At 34.4% G+C, this 21,403-nt stretch overlaps 1 protein-coding gene across 3 annotated transcripts in view; it reads left to right on the forward strand.

Moving 5' to 3' along the window:
- The window catches only part of SMAP1 (small ArfGAP 1), a 154,583-nt gene that overhangs the window by 49,724 nt on the left and 83,456 nt on the right, over window positions 1–21,403 (forward strand). For 2 of the 3 annotated variants that reach the window (XM_045843203.1, XM_045843200.1), the window contains exon 2: window positions 3,835–3,968. In XM_045843203.1, coding sequence (XP_045699159.1) covers window positions 3,835–3,968 — 134 coding nt within the window. Of the gene's footprint in view, window positions 1–3,834; window positions 3,969–17,878; window positions 18,000–21,403 lie in introns of those variants that run through there. The other variant, XM_045843202.1, reaches the window with a different exon arrangement.

A 21,403-nucleotide genomic window follows, 5' to 3' on the forward strand; every position in this document is an offset into this window, starting at 1 on the left:
GTGTGTGAGTGGGAGAGCCATGATCTTAGAAGACGTATTAGGCACCTTCTCCATGGGAGCCAGGGTAAAACCAGTTAGCCTGCCATATGAGGCCTTTTATTATATGGCATCCTCTTTATCATCTTCTGATGATAGTGTGTGTCTTGGGCCACACATTAAATACATTGTACACATAATCACAAAAAGGTCTCATAATGTTTTAAGTAAATTTATGATTTTGTGTTGGGCCACATTCATAGCCATTCTGAGCCGCATATGGCCTGTGGGCTGCATGCAGTTTGGACACCCTTGCATACTTAACTCTTCAGCTATACCAAAGTCCCCTACCATACCACACCTTTTTTAACCTTTGCCAAGAATGTGTTTTGACATATTCTGTGCCTACTGCCTACTAGTCAGTCTTTAAGTTTCAGTTCAGGCTTTGCCTCCTCTGTGAGACCTGTGTGCTTTCCAACAGACTCCTTAATTGGGGGTCCTCATTGCCCCTTATATGTGTCACCTTATGCGAACATCGATTATTCCATGTTATATTTATGGTTTACTGGTGGAGGTATGTGCACTTGATGTCTTTTCACTGCTGTGTAATATTTCATTGAATGGTGAGATAATCATACTGGCGAACATTTATTTCCTATCATTTTTAGAAACCATGTTGCTATAAATACTTGTATATGGCTTCTTGCATACATATGTGAGTTTCTTTGTAGTGTTTTTCAGCCTTATTTGACCATGACCCAGGGAAACATTTTACAGCATGACTCAATTTTGTGTGTATTTGTGTCTGTACACATATATGCTACTGATTTTTTGTAAAAATTAACAAAATTATATTACCCTTCATGTGATGCACTTATAGCTTTCTCTTCTAAAAATGAATACTTGTTAAGATTAAATCAATGCATTGTGTGACCTGCAGTTTAAAGTACTGCTCTGTGTGTGTGTGTGTGTGTGTGTGAGAGAGAGAGAGAGAGAGAGAGAGAGAGAGAGAGAGAGAGAGGGAGGGAGAGAGGGAGGGAGAGAAAGAGAGAATGAGAATGTAGATTGATTGGTGGAAGGGTTCATTCATCTAGAACTTGACTAGGTTTCACCAAATTGTTTTTTAAATTGCTATTTGTCCTTGGCTTGGTCTCCTGAGTTGGAAACTTTGTGTTTATGGTCTTTTAACAGCATTTGTCACAGAGTTGGTAAGTACTCATTGAATAGTTGGGTGAATGAAAAGGATTTCATGCCAATAATTGAACAACTGCCATGTGGAGCAGCTATTATCAAGGCAATTTTAGGTCAATTTACAGGGTTAATTTTTTAGAGTAGGTAATACATATATAATTTCAGTTATTATTGAGGGTTCCTAAATATATTGTTATGACATGATAGTTATATTTGAGAGAAAGATGCATTGACAAAATTACATTATTATTTCATTTGGTTAAAAGTGATCAGGGTTATAAAGTTTTCAATAAGTGATCGCAAAGTTTTTTTTTCTTTTAGGAATTAATGAAATGTTTTTTATAGCCTTAACTTGTTTAAAACTGAATCATCATCCAACATTTAATTACATGTAGTTTTTCGCTTTTGCTGAATAGTAATATAACCATTTTTTCTATTTCTGCTAGCATTATTGTCATACATGCTTTCATATATTTTAATCCCTGTATTATCTTTGGTTACTGTAAAAATGTACTACTGTATTGGGTACTAAGCTTTTTACCTGTAGTGACAGTCTTTATTACATTATGCAAATTATGCTTGCTACTTAATCCACTCATTCAGTTATAACATTTGCTACATCAGGAAAACTGTTGTGCTATAAAGAAAAGTCTCAATTTGTATTTGGCTATAGTGCTTAGCAGATATTCTGCAGGGATCATTCTATTTTAAGAATAAAAATAAAGCTGCACTTGGAATGCCTCGAAAATTTTTTTGTTTTCCGGTCATGCTCTTTACTCATTGCCTTTTTGGGAATTGTTTTTGAGGAAAGTTAAGATATACTTGTTTTGTAGACTTATGTAGAAACTTCTCTACAGAAGAAAAAGTATTGTATTTTGATTTTCAAAATTTCTTAAGATGACAATAACTTGTACTTAAGCAGCGCTTTAAAACTTTAAACATTATTTCATATGGTCTTAAGTTATGAGGGCAGCCAATCTTAAGTCAGTTTGACAGGTGAGAATCTTGTTGCTCTGTTACTTTGTCCAGTGTAATTTATGCAGCTCAAAGATAGTAGAGTGGGTTGACAGTACAGACTCTTTTGGCCTCAAATTCATTTTGACACTGTTAGCAATTAAATATTTAAGTAGAGCACGTGCCAGGTGTTTGTCACTTTATAGATATCATTCTAAATTTAACAGCAGGATATTTTGGCACAAATTATGTATGGGTAACCTATCTCCTAAGGAATTTGGGAGGATATATATAGTGTTACTGCATTGTAATTACTAGCTTCAGTGTTACTTTGTAGACTGACTCTGACCTTTAGATAAAAAGTATGTGCTTAAAAACAGAAGCATAAACTTTTTGAAGATGTTGATTTTTTTAATTGACATCTCTTATTGTATATATTTTTATAATCAAATAATTCATACAGATCTGTTGGGGTAAGCCTCTATTTGACATAATTTTCAGATATTTTTCCATTTTTTACTTTATATATACAAGCAATATGTGAAAATAATAAGAACATTTAAAATTATCAAGAAAAAACATTAAAAGGCATGATGATAGTACAGCTAAGGCTTGTATTATTGTATACTTAGGTCAGTTCTCTACAGTGTTTTTCAGAATTTTTTGACTATGACCCAAAGAACTAACATTTTGTACCACATCTCAGTTCATTTATTAAATTTCTTAATCTCAGATTATATTGGAGATTAATTTGATACAAGGCTTCTGGAGCTAGTCTTTGTTGTTTCTCATGCTTGCCAACACTTAGTATTAGCCAATTTGAAAATTTTTCTAGTATGTTGAATGCAAAGTGGGAATTGTAATAGTTTTAAAGGGCATTTTCTCTCATTACCAGTGAGGTTCTGTATGTTTTAATATGTTAATTGGCCATATAGTTCTTCTGTAAATTACTCATTCATATCTTTCTGCCCATTTTTTATCTGACTGGTTGTCTATTTCTTACTAATTTCTGAGGTTTAGTTTTAAAAATGTCTCTGATTTTTATTTGTTAGTAGTTTTTAAAATATATTTTATTGATTATGCTATTACAATTGTTCCATTACTCCCTTCATTCCCCTCCACCCTGCACACCCTCTCCCGCCTACATTCCCCCCTTTAGTTCATGTCCATGTGTCATAAATTCTTTAGCTTCTACATTTCCCATACTGTTCTTGCCCTCCCCCTCTCTATTTTCTACCTACCATCTGTGCTACTTATTCTCCATACCTTTCCCCCCTCTCTCCTCCTCCCACTCCCCTGTTGCTAACCCTCCATGTGATCTCCATTTCTGTGATTCTGTTCCTGTTCTAGTTGTTTGCTTATTTTGTTAGCAAAGAACTTTTTACTATGGGATATTACTATTCCTGGTTCAAACACATGGAGTGAAAAAACTCATAAATTAGTTTTAAAATCTTAGATTTCAGAGTAAGTTTTTAGGAAACCAAAATTAGTAAACTCATGAAGGTTCTTGAGGTTGATGTATAACCTTTCAGTATGGCCAGGACATATGTCTTCTTAGCAATCTGCTGCTGGTGCCATTTGAAAATTTGAGCACGTAAAATTTGTAAGCGTCCATTATAATTGTATAAAAAAAAAGAATGATGTATATGTGCTATCATGACAATTATTTTAGTTTTTAATATTTGTTTTTCTTTGTTTCTTTTTGCTAATTAGGTCCCCGATGGGCTTCCTGGAACATTGGTGTGTTTATTTGCATCAGATGTGCTGGAATCCATAGAAATCTTGGGGTTCATATATCCAGGGTCAAGTCAGTTAACCTAGACCAATGGACACCAGAACAGATACAGGTAAACATTTTCTTACTGATAAATTATTAAAAATATTTAAAGTGAATTTTCAAATTTTAATCTTCCTTGCATCTAATAAGCATTAATATGGAAAGTAGTGTGTTGAAATATTATGTGGCACATATAAAATTTGAGTGTTATTTGAATTGTCAGTTGACAGTGGTTTTTTCTTCTTGGGTCTGTAGTAAAGTCAATTGATAATCTACTTTTATCTAAAATATTGATTTTGGAATATTTAAAAAATGAATTTTTTTTCCTTTGTTGATGAAATTTGTCCATATAATTTTATCACCTGTTTTGCTTTCCTGTCAGTAGAGGGAGCCTGGGTAAAGATAAATAATAAAATAGCATCTAGTGTAAGAATTGAGGATTTCCCTTCTGTAGAGAGGTGTTCTTGATTTTCAGATAGGGCCTAACAGTTGGAAGACAGCCCAGTTAGCACATGTTCTAATTACTGATTTGAACTTGTTTTGAATGGTTTAGCTTTGTTAGAGATAAATTTGTAATTTTAAGGTTTTACCATTTTTCTAGTATGACAGTTTTGAATTCTCAAATCATACCTTCTTTCTAATTTTTAAGGTTGACTGATAATGTAAAAATGATTATTTCTACTGGTTTTATTTTATAATTCACAGTGAAATTGCACTACTTTTTCTAATGCCCTTTTCAAAGTACTTTAAGTTAGTATGAAGGCTAAATACACAGATACATGTCGTTGAACCTTAGTGGCACACAGACCTCACAGTCAGAAAAACAAATAACACAAAAATTGGCATGAATGGAACGAGGTAAGGGTAGAATGAATAGAATGCTTTAAAAAAGATATATTGGTTTTGTTAAAGAAAGTAAAACTTCTATACTGAAGACATTTATTTATACCAAAGTAAATTCTAGATGCAGCAAAGATTTAAATATTAAAAAAAAATAAAACTTTAAAAATACTCAAAGGAAAAAAAAGAGTGGAGATCTTTAGTTTATAAAGGTAAGCATAATTTATTTAGTTCAGTTTTAAATAAATTTTTAAGCTTTTTGCTGGCTGGGGCATAAAAGAAAATATGATATTTTATGTATTTTCAAGATCCTTGTAGAGAAAGTTTCTTTGTTATATCAAGGAAACAGAGCTTTGAACATTTCATATAAGTTAATGTTTTTAATAACATTTCTGTAGTAAATATGGTAATTCTTTAAATCTTAAAGTTGTCTTTAAGAAAATGTGAAATGTAGTTCTGGCCAGGTGGTTCAGTTGTTTGCAGTGTTGTTCCATACACCAAAGTGCTGTGGGTTCAGTTCCTGGTCAGAGCACACGCCTAGGTTGTGCATTGGATCCCTGGTTAGGTGTGTATAGGAGGCAACTGGTCAATGTTTCTCTCTCAAATCAATAAACATAACCTTGTGTCAGGATTAAAAATAAATATACAGAAAATGTAAAGTGTAGCTTGAAAATGTACGTAACTTGGTGTTTGTAATGGAGGTACAAAACATTCAAAACTCAAAGTGTATTGTCTTTTAAATGCTTTATTCCAAACTAAGGACAAAACATGAAGTCCCTGGACAATTCACTTCTCCAGAAATATTATTTTTCTCAACTAGGCTGTTGAAAGGAGTTGAATAGCAGATTATTTGAGTTGGATAGCTGTTCTTTTCCTATTGCTTAGAGCAGAACTTCCCAGTCAGAGGGCTGTAGTTCACTGGTTTTCTGTGGAATATGTTACAAGTGTACTATAAGATACTACTGTATTTTTTAAAATGTAAGGATTTTGAAAAACAAGTATTAAGTGATATATAGTGTTTGAAATTATTTGAAAACTACTTGTATAGTTCCAACTGTCAGCTTCCTGAAATAAGGATTATTATATTGGAATAAAAGATTTTTAATTGATACTTGTCACCAGAGAATGCTCTCTATGGCTCCATATACCACAGAGCTCCTCTTCCAGGTATCCTTTGATGAGAAATGCATTTAGGATGCACTTGCTTAAAAAAAAAATCGCATGAGTAGACAATAAAGTTTAAAAAAAAAAAGAGTAGAGAAGCCTAATCACACAGACATGTGTACCATCTAGTATTCTTTGTAAGTAAAGCCGAAATTGTTCCTTAAAAATTATTCTGGGACTTCTCTGCAATATAAATGAGGAGGTAAGTGGTGAAGACTCCAAGGTTCTATACCATAGAGCACAACCTTTATTTTAGCCTAGAAAATTTCAAGGCAGCTGATTATAGAGAGTCAGTAGAACAAAGTGATTAAGAAAATTTTTCCTAAACTCAAACTGAGGGTGTTAGACAGATCTGGGTGGTTACAGGTGGATCCTTAACCTCATGTGCCTGTTTCTTCTCTTGGGAATGGTAATAGTGCCTCCTTCTGTAGGTTGCTGTGAGGATCAAATTAATTAATATGGGTAAAGCATTTAGAACAGTACCTGGCATATTTTAAACACTCAATAATGTTAACTTGTCAGTTATTAGAGGTATTAGCCCATTTTTTCATTAAGTAAAACCCTAAGAATTGCTGCCTTGAATATCTTTCTGATATTGATTAAGCAGTTCAACTTTCTGGTGACCCTTCTCTGGTGAATTAGTTGCTAAATGCACTACTGACTAAATAAATTGATTCATGTGTTGTACTATTGAGTGTGAATGAATTACTTTTTATTAATATTTGTGAAAAGTAATTCCTTTTTAGTGATATTATATGTTAAGGCATTTTGAGTTGTGAAGAGTTAGGTATACCCATCACATCAGTTGTCTGTTGAGGTTGTTTCTTACTCAGATTTAAGCATATCGTATTTCCTGACTGGCAGGTATATTCCATATAATCCAACTCTATACCTTGCCATTTTATTAATTAATTAAAAAAATTGAGGTGTAATTACAGAGAGAACAATTTTTAGATATAAGTGGCTTTTATGTGTTAAGTGGCTTGTACTGTGCCATCAGTGTCCCAATGAAGATGCACAGACCATTTCCATCACCATAGAGTTTCCTTGTGCCAGTTTCTAGTCAGGTCCCTCAGGGGCAACCACTACGTTAATTTCTGTATCTTTAGGTTGCTGTACATTGGAATTCTTTCTATCTTTTGAAGTTAGTTCTTATTAAATCTGATTGTTAACTCAGATTAGGGGAAGTATGGATTACATGTAATTTAGTGTTTCTTATTCATATGAAATCTTATTAGAATTTCCTTGATGTAAAAAATGCTTGGGTGGTATTTATTTCTAGAAGAGAAATACTTTTACTACGTATAGTTCTCTCATGTGCCTTCCCCTCCTATCACCTTAACATTTCATGAAAATCATGCTTATAATTTTCAAAGATGATACTTAGCTTTGGCTAGTTCTTTTTTTTTATATCTTTGCTTAGTTAATGTGGAAATGTGACTTAATCTTCGAGCACTGTCAAAGCTGTTACATAAAAATACTATTTTTTTGTGTGACTCTGTAAAGTGTACATAAGTTCTGCCTCAAAATTTTTTATCAACTGGTATTATATGTACATCAGTTATTTCTAGTAGTTATTTATATATGTGTTATGTGTATGAGAACCAGTTTTTAGGATATCTACCATGTCATAGCTGTGCTAGAATGGGCTATATGCTTCTTTTTAAAATAAAATAACTTATCTACCAAAACTTATTTTGATTTTCATTAGCATTGAAATACAGTGTTCACCTTAATTTTTTAATCAGAGTTCTCTTTTTAAATGTGGTTCATACTCAGATTAAATATCTTTATTGGATTTATTGTCAAGTACTTATAATTTTTTTTGGAAAGGACCAATTTTTTAATACTATAATAAATACTGTAGCTTTTATTTTTTATTTTTTTTTACTGGTTCATTAACCCCAGGTGTTTTCATTTTTCCCCATTATTTAAAAACCTTAATTACTCATTTTCAGTATCTGTATTGAAGTAGTTAAAATGGACATTTTTATTATAGAGGAATGTTACTCATGGTTTTATATTTCTTAGAAAGCTCATTTTGTAGAGTCTTGTAAATTGTGCTGCCTAATGAAACATCTTGGTGAGACTTTGTCATGTTGGAAATATATGTCATATATTTGGTATTTATCTTGTCAACTTTTGGACCATTTTTAATACATTTTGTGTATCTATAAATGTTTAGTAATCTCTCTCAGGCTCTTTGTTTATTACTTACTAGCATCATTTATTGATACAGTACTTAGTATTTTCTTGAGAATACCAAGGCCATATGACTGAAATTTATTTATTTATAAAATATATCTTGGGGAAATTTATACTTGAAATTGCCCAGTTTCCATAGGCATATGATTTGTCTTTTTTTAAAAATATATTTTATTATCCCCCTGGCTGGCGTAGCTCAGTGGATTGAGCGTGGGCTGGGAACCAAAGTGTCCCAGGTTCGATTCCCAGCCAGGGTACATTCCTGGGTTGCAGGCCATAACCCCCAGCAACCGCACATTGATGTTTCTCTCTCTCTCTCTCCATCTCCCTCCCTTCCCTCTCTAAAAAATAAATAAATAAAAAAATATATATATTTTATTGATTATGCTATTACAGTTGTCCCATTTCCCCCCTTCATTCCCCTCCACCCTGCACACCCTCTCCCACCCACATTTCCCCCTTTAGTTCGTGTCCATGTGTCATAAGTTCTTTAGCTTCTACATTTCCCATACTATTCTTGCCCTCCCCCTCTCTATTTTCTACCTACCATCTATGCTACTTATTCTCCATACCTTTTGCCCTCTCTCCTCCTCCCACTCCCCTGTTGCTAACCCTCCATGTGATCTCCATTTCAGTGGTTCTGTTCCTGTTCTAGTTGTTTGCTTAGTTTCTTTTTGTTTTAGGTGTGATTGTTAATAATTGTGAGTTTGCTGTCATTTTACTATACATGTTTTTATCTTCTTTTTCTTAGATAAGTCCCTTTAACATTTCATAAAATAAGGGCTTGGTGATGATGAACTCCTTTAACTTGTCCTTATCTGAGAAGCACTTTATCTGCCCTTTCATTCTAAGGGAAAGCTTTGCTGGATAGAGCAATCTTGGATGTAAGTCCTTGCCTTTCCTGACTTGGAATACTTCTTTCCAGCCCATTCTTGTCTTCAAGGTCTCTTTTGAGAAATCAGCTGACAGTCTGATGGGAACTCCTTTGTAGGTTACTGTCTCCTTATCTCTTGCTGCTTCTAGGATTTTCTCCTTCATTTTTATCTTGGCTGATGTAATTATGATGTGCCTTGGTGTGTTCCTCCGTGGGTCCAACTTCTTTAGGACTCTCTGAGCTTCCTGGACTTCCTGGAAGTCTATTTCCTTTGCCAGATTAGGGAAGTTCTTCTTTATTATTTGTTCAAATAAGTTTTCCACTTGTTGCTCTTCCTCTTCCCCTTTTGGTACTCCTATAATTTGGATGTTGGAACATTTAAAGATGTCCTGGAGGTTCCTAAGTCTTTCCTAATTTTTTTTTGAATTCTTGTTTCTTCATTCTTTTCTGTTTGGTTGTTTGTTTCTTCCTTCTGGTCCACTCCATTGATTTGAGTCCCAGTTTTCTTCCCATCACTATTGATTCCCTGTGCCTTTTCCTTTATTTCACTTAGTGTAGGTTTCATTTTTTCATTTAATTTGCGAACAAATTCAACCAATTCTGTGAGCATCCTGATCACCAGTGCTTTGAACTGTGTATCTGATAGGTTGGCTATCTCTTGGTGGTGGTTGCTAGTTTTTCTGCCTTTATTTTTATCCTCAGCCTTTCTTCCTGCTTTTCCACCTTATTAAAAAATGTATTCACTTGGAGGTATCTTTAAACTCTTTCTTCTTCTTTGAAACATATTGCCTTACCCCCTCCTCCCATAAAAACGTCTCTCTCATACCTTGTTTCCCTTAAGATATAGCTCTTGATTTGGCTGCACTTGGCTATTCATTTGTTTGCTTGTTCAATCAGTAAGCATTTGTTAAGTACTCACATTGTGCCAACCACTATCTTCTAGGGACTAGCTTTTATCTTCTTTTAGCTGTTGAGTTCCTTGAGCAAGGTCTTTACCTACATTTCATTTCTTTACCTTTCTTTTCCCTCTACTAACTCATTTCTGTTCCCATTATTCTGCAAAGTTTGCACTCAGAAAGAACACTAGTTACCTTAATTGCCAAATCCAACTCACCATCCTCCTCCTCCCCCTCCTCGGGCTTCCTGCTTCACTTGACACTAACCACGACTGTCTTGAGCTTTCTCTTTGTAAAAGACACTAAAGTTACTATCCCATATCTTTTATTTTGTTTATTTAGTTTTTTACTATTTATTTTTCTATTTTTCCTACCATCTGAAGATTTTCTACACTTTTATCTTTAGCCCTTTTGTCTTTCTCCATAGAAAAACTTATTTACTCTCATGCAGTCAGTTGCTGTTTTTGTGGAGATGATTCCCCCCCTCTTTCCAGTAGTGCCTTCTACAACAAGTTTCAATTCTTTTTTTTAGATTATCCCTTGGAGACTTTTGTTCATGGATTTATCATTTTTTTAAAAGATTTTATTTATTTATTTTTAGAGAGGGAAGGGAGAGAGATAGAGAGAGAGAAACATCAATGTGTGGTTGCTGGGGGTCATGGCCTGCAACCCAGGCATGTGCCCTGACTGGGAATCGAACCTGTGACACTTTGGTTCGCAGCCCACACTCAATCCACTGAGCTACGCCAGCCAGGGCTGGATTTATCATTAAGTGACATGGCCACCAACCTGAAGTGACCATGGAATGCTGTGGATGGCTCATGGAAACACAAGAAAAACATACACAGAGACAACCAGGTCCTGTGGGGAAATAGGAACGGAACGGCCACTCTCTCTAGTGGGGAGCGCCATGGCCATCCTCCCTAGGGGATAGTGCCCCTAAGGGAGAGCGCCCAGTTCTCCTGCCTGAGCAGGCTTTTATTGGGTTCGTTTGCATAAGAATTCAGGTAAAGCTCATTAAACATTGCCAGGAAGTAAGGATCAAACAATAGATAATAAGGAAGTCTGAGGGCCTATTTTGAGTCAGGGTCAAAGAGCTATAAAAAACTTTAAGGAACAAACTTACTTCTTGCTTGGACCCTCACCTTTTACTTGAGAGCATTCTAACAAAGCAGGTTTCACGGGATTTTACATATTCTTTCTTAGGCCTGATCACCTGGGGAACCTGCCCTTTCCAGCACAGGGCTGTACCACCCTCTGTCATTGTTTCAGGCTTAGGTGTGGAGCAAGGGAAGTAAGGCAGCCAAGAGATTAGGAGATTTTCTCACAGACAATGAGGACTCAGGCTATGTCAAGGCCGAGGGGCGAGGGTCCATCACCCCCTTTTGCTGTAGCCCCCAAAGTCCTTCCTTGGGGGCCTCTTATGTGATCGTGTCTGTCTTAGGTTGTTCCCCCCTTGGGGAATCTTACCCATCATTGGCTAACCGACCAAGCATTTGGGGGCCAGGCAGGGTGAAGTAAAAGGAGCAGAAGCGGTGCCCCTGCCAGGGAGATAAGCTTTTGTCTCCTTGCTGGTTTACAGTCCAAGGTCATTCCCTCAGCCTTAGTCTTGGCAGGGGTTACAGCTTATGATACCAGGCAGGGTGGTTCCCAACACTTAAGAAACCTGGAATATCCTTGACATGAAGTAATTGGTAATTTTTTCTGGCATCCATTTTATTTGTATGTTCTATGAGGCTGGAGTTAGTTAATTGATTACAGGACACTGAAATTTCAACATGGCTTTTATATTATCTACTTTATCTTTGTATATTCAGTAACTCTTGTGAAGTTTGCTTGTCAGTGAAGCAAAGAAAACTGGATGTTAATACAATGGTAGAAGTTAAGAGAAAGGCATTAATATGATCAGGCATAGGTTTTGTGTGTGTGTGTGAGAGAGAGATAACATGGCATTTGAGGCTGGGATGGGAGTAAAAGATAGAAAATTATACTTGAACAACAGTTCAAATAAAATTTAATTTAAAAACATTATGCATTTGAGTAAACTAGAGTATCAGAAGTAACTGTTGTTTTATTACAGTATCAACAAAACCTCTATATGTTCCTTATAGAAACAGGACAAAAGGATTTGTAAAATTGTTTCAGTGTTTCAATATCAGAACTTCTGGCTACAGTCATAGTTATTAATGTGTAGTGCGTGTAATGTTAAGACTGGTAGATGTCTGTGTACCTGCAAATTGACAGATCTAAGATTTAAATAATTATCTGATTGTCCAGATTGGCTTTCTTTCTTAATGTTATTATTCTAGTTAATCGTAAGCTTGTAGTGTTCTGTGGTTATTTCTTCTTTCTTTCTTGTCCCTCTGTCATTGGTTCTTAATTTGTTTATTCCTTCTGTTGCTTTCCATTCTTATTTATCTTACCAGATCTAAGGTTTTATTTCTGATCTTCCTGTCACTGTCACCTCATCTGGTTTACACACCACATCCAGAGTAATCTTCCTGGAATACTGCTTGATAATTGTACTTCTCTCCTAAGAGATTTGCATTGGTTCTCCTCTGAGAATCATAAAGATTTTATTGTTCTTAAATTGGTAGTCTTCTGGCATCTGGTTTCATCTTGTGTCTTTGACCTTACTCCAGATGCTTTACAGTATATAGCTTTGGCTATCCAGAGACAGCTTTTCCTGTTGAGGAAATCTGTTGGTGTGTTCTTTTTTTTTTGTTTTGGTTCTCCTGTTGTCCTTGTTGGAAATGTCATTTTGCATATTCCTTATGTCAAAGTAAATTCTTCCCATTCTTTAAAACCCAGCTTTAATTCCTATCTAATAAAATCTTCTGAGTGTAGGCTGTGCTTAATTATCTAGTGTATTTTAATTACCTTTATGCATGTTTTTAACTTAATTTTAAGCTTCTAGTAGTTAGAAACTTTATTATATGTGTATGTGTAGTCCTTGCGATGTCTACCACAGTGCTAGCAACACAGTACATGCTTAATTTTTTTAATGGCAAGCTAAGAACAATGTTTGGTTTGCCATAATTCTTTGAGATAATGCTTCTTTTTTAGCAATGAATGGGGAGAAGGGAGAAAACAAAAAAAACAAGCATTTCCTTCCAACTTAAAACATTTTTATGTTGTTTCTTTTTAATTTTCTTGACCTCTGTCCTTTTCTCCCCATGTTTCTATATACTTTTGAAATTCCAAAAATATAGCAGTCATAGGGAATATAACTTAAGTAGTATATGGAATTTTCAAGGTAATACATGAAGATACTAGAAAGGTGGTACTTCAAACCAACCAAACTGAAATTGATTGCCTTGGAAAGTAGTAGTTAGTTTACTACTATTGGAATGGTTTGTGCAGAGGTTGAATGGGCAAATGAAACTCTGAAGTCTCTTTCATTCTTGAGATTTTTTGATTGCATGCTCAGTCCTCTTTGGTTACCATAGCAGTTCAAAAACATTTTCATTATTTGCATTTGAGTAAAAATAATACGATACAGTTAGAGATATGATTGAACTTTTTCCAAAAGTGAAATTCCACCTCAGAGGATTAAAAGTTACCTGTACTCTTGGATAATTCAAAAGAATGTGACAAGATTCTTAGGTTAAGTTTGAAGGACAGGTTTGAAAATTTTTTTTGAACAAACATCTTTGCTTTTTATATTTTCTTTCATAAGGGAAAAAATCACTAGTTAAATGGATTAGTTTTCTGGTGTAACCTTTTTATTCCTAGAAACACCTACTATAAGGTTACTTGGTAGCCTTTAGTTTATCAAATAGATATGTCATAGTATTGACCTGCTTGTCTTAAACACTTGTTTTTTCTTAGAAAGATTTTTTTCCCCAAGGAAGCTAAAATCATGGGTTTTTACTAATCTTCATCAATAAGCTTTGCTGTATTCTATGGTGTCAGCTTGAATTTCTAAGAGCCCAAATGCAGGGAGAATAGGTAAAAGAAAATTGAATGATACTTTAAATATTTGTCTGTAGCTAAAAAAAAAATAACCAGAGTTACAGGTGTTTACATTGGTGGTCATGTTGTGCCTATACTCAGTGCTCAGTTTGGGCACACACGTAAAGGTGTATGAGAGGGAGATGATGAAAGGGGCTGAAATACACTGAACTAGTTTTCTCTTCTTTGACTCTCTGCCAGTATATTTTAGGTGATGTTACGATAAATCTTATTCTTTAAAAGCACATAGTAATTTTGTGAAATAAAATGGCCAGCAGTTCAATAGAAGTACAGCGTTCTTGTGAGGCATCTCTGCCATCTTTTAAAAAATAGAAACCTGGAACCTAGAATATTCACAGGCATTTGAAACTTAATTTTTTTTATCCTCATTCGAGGACATTTTTTCATTGCTTTATAGAGAGAGGGAGGGAGAGAGAGAAACATCAATGTGAGAGAGGCATTGATCGGTCACCTTCCATATACGCCCATACTGGGGATCCTCCATGCCTGTACCTGGAATTGTACGTGTCCTGCCCTGGGACGGACCTGCAAGCCAGGGATGTGTCCCAACTGTGAATTGAATGCGCAACCCTTCAGTTACAGGATGATGCTCCTACTAACTGAGCCACACAGGGCTAAACTTAAATTTTACATGAATCATGCGGTGGTGTAGGTTTGTTTTACTTAGAACAGGATCCAGTAGTGCATTGCATTGATGAAGGTGACCTAAGTTATCTTTTCCATGGGCATTCTGTAGAGGAGAAAGATGCAATATATAAATTATATTCTTAAAATTAATTTTACCTGTTTTATTTATTTTTTTAATGAGGCTACTAGAAATTTAAACTCAGGGTAACTGGCTCAGCTTATATTTTTGTTGCACAGCAGTGGTGTGGTTATAGTTATTATGCATTCACTTGTAGCCACTGCAGCCCTTTTTTGCTTAATGTTTACATGGTGTATCTTCTTCCATGCTTTTGTGTTTAATTTATCTATATCTTTAAATATAAAGACACTTCTCTTAGACGAGAAATGCCTGCTTGTGGTATGCTTTTTCAATATGTAGTTTCAAATTTTTTTTATTATAGTGACTTTTTAAAAATATATTTTTAGTATTCTTTCTTGAGTTTTCTTTCATGATTTCCTTACTTGTATGTTGGATCTTCATTGCCTAACTCCTGTATTTGTCGCTTTCTCTTGGATCCCTTTTATTATTTCTTTTTTAAATTTAAATTGAAGTACTTTTTCTTCTGCATCTTCAGTTTTCTTATGTTTGTTCTCATGTTCCAATTTCATATTCATTTCAGAAATACTTTTTAATTCTTTCTGGAGTCTTTATTTTAATTCTCAATATTTCTAATTCCCGACTTAGTGTTCTTTCATAACTTCATGTCTTTTAAAACTCAATTTACATATTCTTTTATATCTTGTATATATCTTTTAGCTCATTCTGAATTAGTAGGTTACAGTCTTGATCTGTTTTCTGGGCCTGTTTGTTCTAGTGTGGTTTCATTGTAGAAATGTTATTCTGCTTCTTATTCTCTTCTTCTAATAACTTTGCATGAGATTTGACCTTGATTCTTCTCTGTTGATTATTTTTATGTGACAATTCTCTATTACTTTTAAAAGGAATTAAACTTCAAGACAGCGTTTTTAACTTCACAGATCTCTCTCTTCAGTTGTTTTCACATAAGATTTAAAAATAAGATCACCTGTTTTGAGATTTTCTTGCTCCATTTTATTCTCCCACTTTTATCTGAACTTCGCTTCCTTTATCTCTGTTTTTCCTGACCTCAACTTTTAATCATTTCCTAGTAGTTTTTGCTTGTGAGTGCTCATAGGTACTAGATCGTTTTATTGTGGACTAAATTACTTGCTATTGAATTGGATAAAAAAGTGTTCATTTTCGTTCAGTTTTCTTCAGATTTATTCACTGTAATTTCCAGTTTTGTATCTCTTCACTCTTAGCATTCTGTTTTCAGATCCACCTGATTCCCCATGAAGCATCATAGGAGGTCTAGTGGTCATTAGGGTCTTGCCTCTACTTGATGGCATTTTGGAGTTTGGGGGTGCTTAATTGCTAAGTTTTGTTGTTAATATTGTCCGGGAGTTTTTGGTTTTTCTATGTAGTTACTCTTTTTTGTTTCTCATGAGGCGCTTCCAGGAGCCCCCCATATTGTCACCACTATTACAGAATTCCCAAACAAGCAATATTTAATAAAGTGAAGTTGCAGTTAAAAAAAGCTAATTTGGAATACTCCATGATTTAACCGTGTTTGACCTGTATGTATTTGATTATTGTTTAGTTCTCAAGGTTTTGACCCTTAGATAAATTTGCATAGTGCCTTATAGAACCAGGCACATAATAAGCTTTCAATATACAATTCTTAGTACACATTTATTCAAGAAAACACAAGGTCAAGCAACTTTTTCTTATTTTGTGGGAATAGTGCTTATTATAATTCCATTAAACTGATGAACTTTCTCAAATCATGGCCTCATGTATATACTTAACTTTTAAAGTTGATTCATCTTCAGTTTATGCCAACTCCTTGCCAGAATCGTTAAGTGTGTCCTCAAAGAAGAGCAGAACAAGCAGGTAGCTTACAGTTTTGGGTTATGTATTGTCTATACTTGCAGAGTAAGGTGAACAAAGACATGTCATACTGTCTATAAAAGAATTTAAAGTTTAGTGAAAAGTTTGCCTCTTTAAGCAGTCCTTTTTGACCAGATAAAAGTCACATTTATTTTGAATTTTAATATGCAAGATTGTGCCCTTTATGAAGATAAAGGCTTACATATCCCTATATATAGTGCTTTATTTAGTAGGAAATTTTTACGTGGCAGTGAATGAATACTCGTATAAATGGATTACATAGAAACAACTATTATTAATTTCATTGCACATATTTAACGGTGTGGTCACTTCCTTGCTTTATATGAATATAATAATGATAGAGGACAATAGACATAGTCAAAACACTGATCTGGGCCTCTAGACCTGGGTTCTGGTTTTGGCTTTGTTAACTAAATGGGGTATGATCTTCAGCAAGTTACTACTTAGTGACTCATTATTATTATTTTTTAAAACATCAGCATCTAGTGATATGGTAAGTTAAACATTTTTGAAATGTCTTAATACTCTACTTTTATAGACTTTTATTTGTTTAGGCATTTCTAAAAGCACACTGTGGGTATCTTTTAGGCAGAAGGATGGAGATTCATGTTGCATTAGAAAGTAAGGTGGTGTTCCATGACCAGAGCATTGGCTAGAGTTATGTGTGTCATGGGAGGCAAAGGTAAAATTGTTGCAGCCAGCTGCTGGCTTGGTCTTAATCCTCAGTGATAGGAGGTGGGAACAGGGATGAAGCAGGGAGCTCTTAAAATGTATAAAGTTAAAGAGTAACATTTAATGTTATGTTTCTTTAAGAACATGAATCTGATGGGCTTGTTCCTTCAGTGCCTCAGTGGTTAACTAGCTCTTAAATTACAGTACTGGCATTGGGTTAGATTATTAGAGAGAGCCTACAGCAAATATTGAAGAGTTAGAATCAGGAAGACTCTGACCGAGGGAAGAGAAGTTCAGTATGACTACTGAGCTCGACCTTAAGCACCTAGGATGAAAATAGTGGTTTATTCCTAGACTTCTAGTGGTAAGAATTTCATAGTAAGTAGAAATGAGAAAAGACTGTGATGTGAAACTTTTTCAACTTTGTCTTTAATTTTATCACTTAAGAAAAAAGAATGCATTCTTTGAATTTTGTAGCAACTAGCAAATGCTGTAGTAGATAATCAAAATCTGATTATCAAATATCTAGATATTTGATACTGTGAAAAATACGAAAATTGGTAGCTCTTAATTCCATATCATTATTTAAAATTTTTAATTTTTAAATGTGTAGTTTACTTAACTTTGTTCTCAAAAAGAAGAATTAAAACAGAACAACTTCCCTAAAACACAAGTTTATGAAAACTGAAGGAATGGACTCTGTATTAAATATTTCCAAAGAGTTCCTGAGACCAAAAATGGTGGCCCTTCTTTTCCAGCAGCTGGAATCCAAAAGATCTTGAAACCAGTCCTGAAAAGCTTGCTCCTATGCAAGAAATCCTGGTGGCTTTTGAGAGGAAGATAGAGAACTATTCTGGAAAATTTCAAGTGGTAGTAGAGGTGAGTCACTGACATGAAGAATTTATTCAGGGACTACAAATACTAATTTTCTCTTTTAAATTGAGTTTTTCTCTTTTAAATACACGTTCAGCTAAGGCCGTTTGAAAATCTTAGTCTTTGTGTTCTAAAATTTTTTATGAATTGAAAGAAATGCAGCAAGTAATATCCCTTCTTCCACACAAAAACAAATGCTGAAATTTTAAGAAGCAAAAAACAAGTAACATTGAATTTCAATGATATAATTTTCAGCAACATTAGTGTTTCTTTAAGATGATGATATTGGGGGAAAATGTGGTAAATAAATGCTGTATTTATCCTTTGTATTTTTACTGTAAGATATACTCGGGTGAGATTTATAAAAATGTACTAATTTGATTTAATTGATAACCTTTTTGATCATCAGAAGATGTTCTTCTAGGACACAGGTGGGAAACACAAGGCCCACAGGTCAAACCTCGCCCTACATCTTGTTTTATCCAGCCCAGCACCTTGTTTCTACCCGGTGACAGTGCTGAGCTCTCTCTTAATTGTTAAGGAGTAGTTACATACATACACTCCTAAAATTACATTCAGCCCTATGAAGGCAACTGCGATGTGGTCTCTGGTGAAAATAAGTTTGACACCCCTGTTATAGGAGGAGTAGAGTATACCAGTGAGGAGGGTCTCCCTGCTCTGGATATCCTGGCTAAGCTCCCTCTGGATAGTATTTTGTTCAGAAACAGTGCAGGATTGACATAACTCTCCGGTAATAATTATATTGTTTTGGGGAATGGGAAATATATGGTACAAATGTCCAAGGGTACAAAAGATATAAGCTGAATAGTCTCCTTCCCATTTCTGTACCTCAGTCATCCAGTTTCCCTTAGTAGGAATCACCATATTTATCAGTTTCTTGTATATTCTTAATAAAAATATTTTATGCATAGATACAAATGTACAGGTAGTACATATTTTTAGTTGTTTTCATATTTGTATATACTGCTCTTTAGCAGTATCTTACTGGATGTAAGATTCTTGTCCCCCATCCGTACCTCAGAAAATTGGACAGAAGAGTATTAATTTACATGATTTTACCTTTCTTCCTCCAGATTTAACATAGACATGTAGCATCCTTTTATCATACACTAATATGTAAGATTCTATTAATTATTTTAATGCTTTGTAATTTTGCCTTTGTGACTTAAAATCTAATTGCTACATTGTAACCTAATCATTTGCAACAATGCAATTGGTAATCTCAGTTCTTTATGTTGTAGTGCTCTTTTTTCCACTAATTTTGTTTTTCTAAAAACAGCAGTCACTGTAGAAGGGCAAATCAGTACATGCATAAAATTTATGAAAACTCTACAGATAGTTTCTGAAATAATACATTGGTATGTATTTTAGTTTAACAGTAAATGGTTGTTAACCAGGTACATATTAGTATCTGAAAAAGTACAGGAAGCATTGTGGGGACAGATAGGAAGTAGATACTAAGATAAAGGGGAGGGTGTGCAAAGGTGTAGGAGAAGGTGGGGGGTGTCCAAGGAGCAGTTCTTAAAAATAGTCACTCACTGGACAGAATTGTATTTGCAGTTGGGCTAGGACAAATCCATAACCTGAAGTAGTTGTATCACTTAATTGGATTTCACAAAGAGCTCTGCTTTCCAAAAGATTTTGGAAGATTAAAGAAAAAAAAATGATGTTTTATTCTCAAATGATGTTTTATTAATCATTAACTAGGAATATCAGGTGGCCTGTCATTTATTATTATTTCCTGATAGTGACAATTATCTAAATTAGGGCACATTTTCTATCAATCTGTTTCTGTTACCATTTATCTTCACATTCATTTCAGGGCTTTTCCCCCGCAGTAAAACTGTTTATGTATGTGGCTTATTTACCATTTTTCCCCCCCACTGAAGATGCCCCATTAACATAGAAGTGATTTTTTAAAAACATACATAGCACTGTTACATAAGAGTAAAATTTCATATTACATTCATTTGCCTACTGATTGATACTGCCTGTTTTTATCTATTCCCACTTTTTGTTATATTGATTTTTGTTCAGTTATATTTTGTATGTTTTATCTATTACATTACACAATTCCAATAAATACATGCCAATTAAAACTTTAAATTGACAATCCCAATTTTCTCCAGTCTCTGTAAAAATTAAAGACTTAGAACTCTTTTAGGTATTATTGTTTTTAGAGCAAAAAGTGTGATTGGGTATGATTGAAGTTTCTACTTAGAAAGTTTCATAAATGAAAATGCTTCATCCATGTTAGATTGTGATGATAATATGTCAGCCATAGGTGCTTTCATCATTTCAGTTTAAACAGTATTTTTTGAAATTGAATTTCAAGTGATGTGTGAGGCTCTGGGAAAGTGTTGTTTTATGTATTGGATTGTGTGGAGAAACCAAAAACATATAGATTATGGATTGACAAGGGCAAAACACTTCTAAGTAGTAGGTTTTTGGATTCTTAAGTGTGATTTATTATATCATTTTCACCTGAAGCCTGCCTTTGCAATTTTAATGGCGGTAATTTTGAAGTTGGTTCATTCAGAAAGTACAATGTAAAATTCATCTTTATAGGAACATATAAAACAGGAAAGATTTAATTTAATAGGAATAGTAAATAATATTAATTTTAAAATATGCTCTGCCTAAATGGAAATTCATTTAAAAGAAGTATATGCCTTTTATCACCTTCCTTCCCCTCCGCCTGCAAGCAGTCTGTACATCCCAGCTTTGGAAAATTGAATTGTAAATGCCACAGAATAAGCAATTAAAATTCTCTCAACAGTCAGGGCATTTTTCCAAAACATTTTTGATGAGAGGCCCGAAAAGAGAAAGAATGTTTTAATAACAGGAATGATAGTGGAGGCAACACTCACAGTATTCTATATTATGTTGACATTTCCTGGATACTTCTTTTGACTAGTTGGTAGATGGTGGTAAGGATCGGAACTGAGGGAACTTGATCCTGGTCTCTGTAACCCTGTAATTAATTCATGGTATTATTCCGTAGAGAAGTCACATAACCTCTTTCAGCTTCAGTTTCCTCATCCGTAAAATGAAAACTGAGCCCCTAAAGCAAAGAGCCTGGTGTTTGCAAGCCCTGTGGGGCATAATTCTCAGTTTTATTAGATGTAACCTGAGATATCTAAACTACTGATGGCTGATGTTGGTTCTATGAAGAGTTGTAGGCTAATAATCGTGGGCCTGTTACTTAACACCTTGAAGCTTCAGTTTCATTCCCTGTCAAATTAGGGTAGTAATGTCTAAATTGTTTTCTTTTTTTTAATTTAAAATGCCATATATGTGTATGTAATCTATATCATATATATGCAGTTTATAATAAATTATTCATATATAAAATTAAGTTTTGATGCTAATGTTTATCATTATAGTTA

The sequence above is a fragment of the Phyllostomus hastatus genome, unplaced genomic scaffold, assembly GCF_019186645.2.
Source record: "Phyllostomus hastatus isolate PE091 unplaced genomic scaffold, TTU_PhHast_1.1 phas_contig_40, whole genome shotgun sequence".
Lineage (NCBI taxonomy): Eukaryota > Metazoa > Chordata > Mammalia > Chiroptera > Phyllostomidae > Phyllostomus > Phyllostomus hastatus.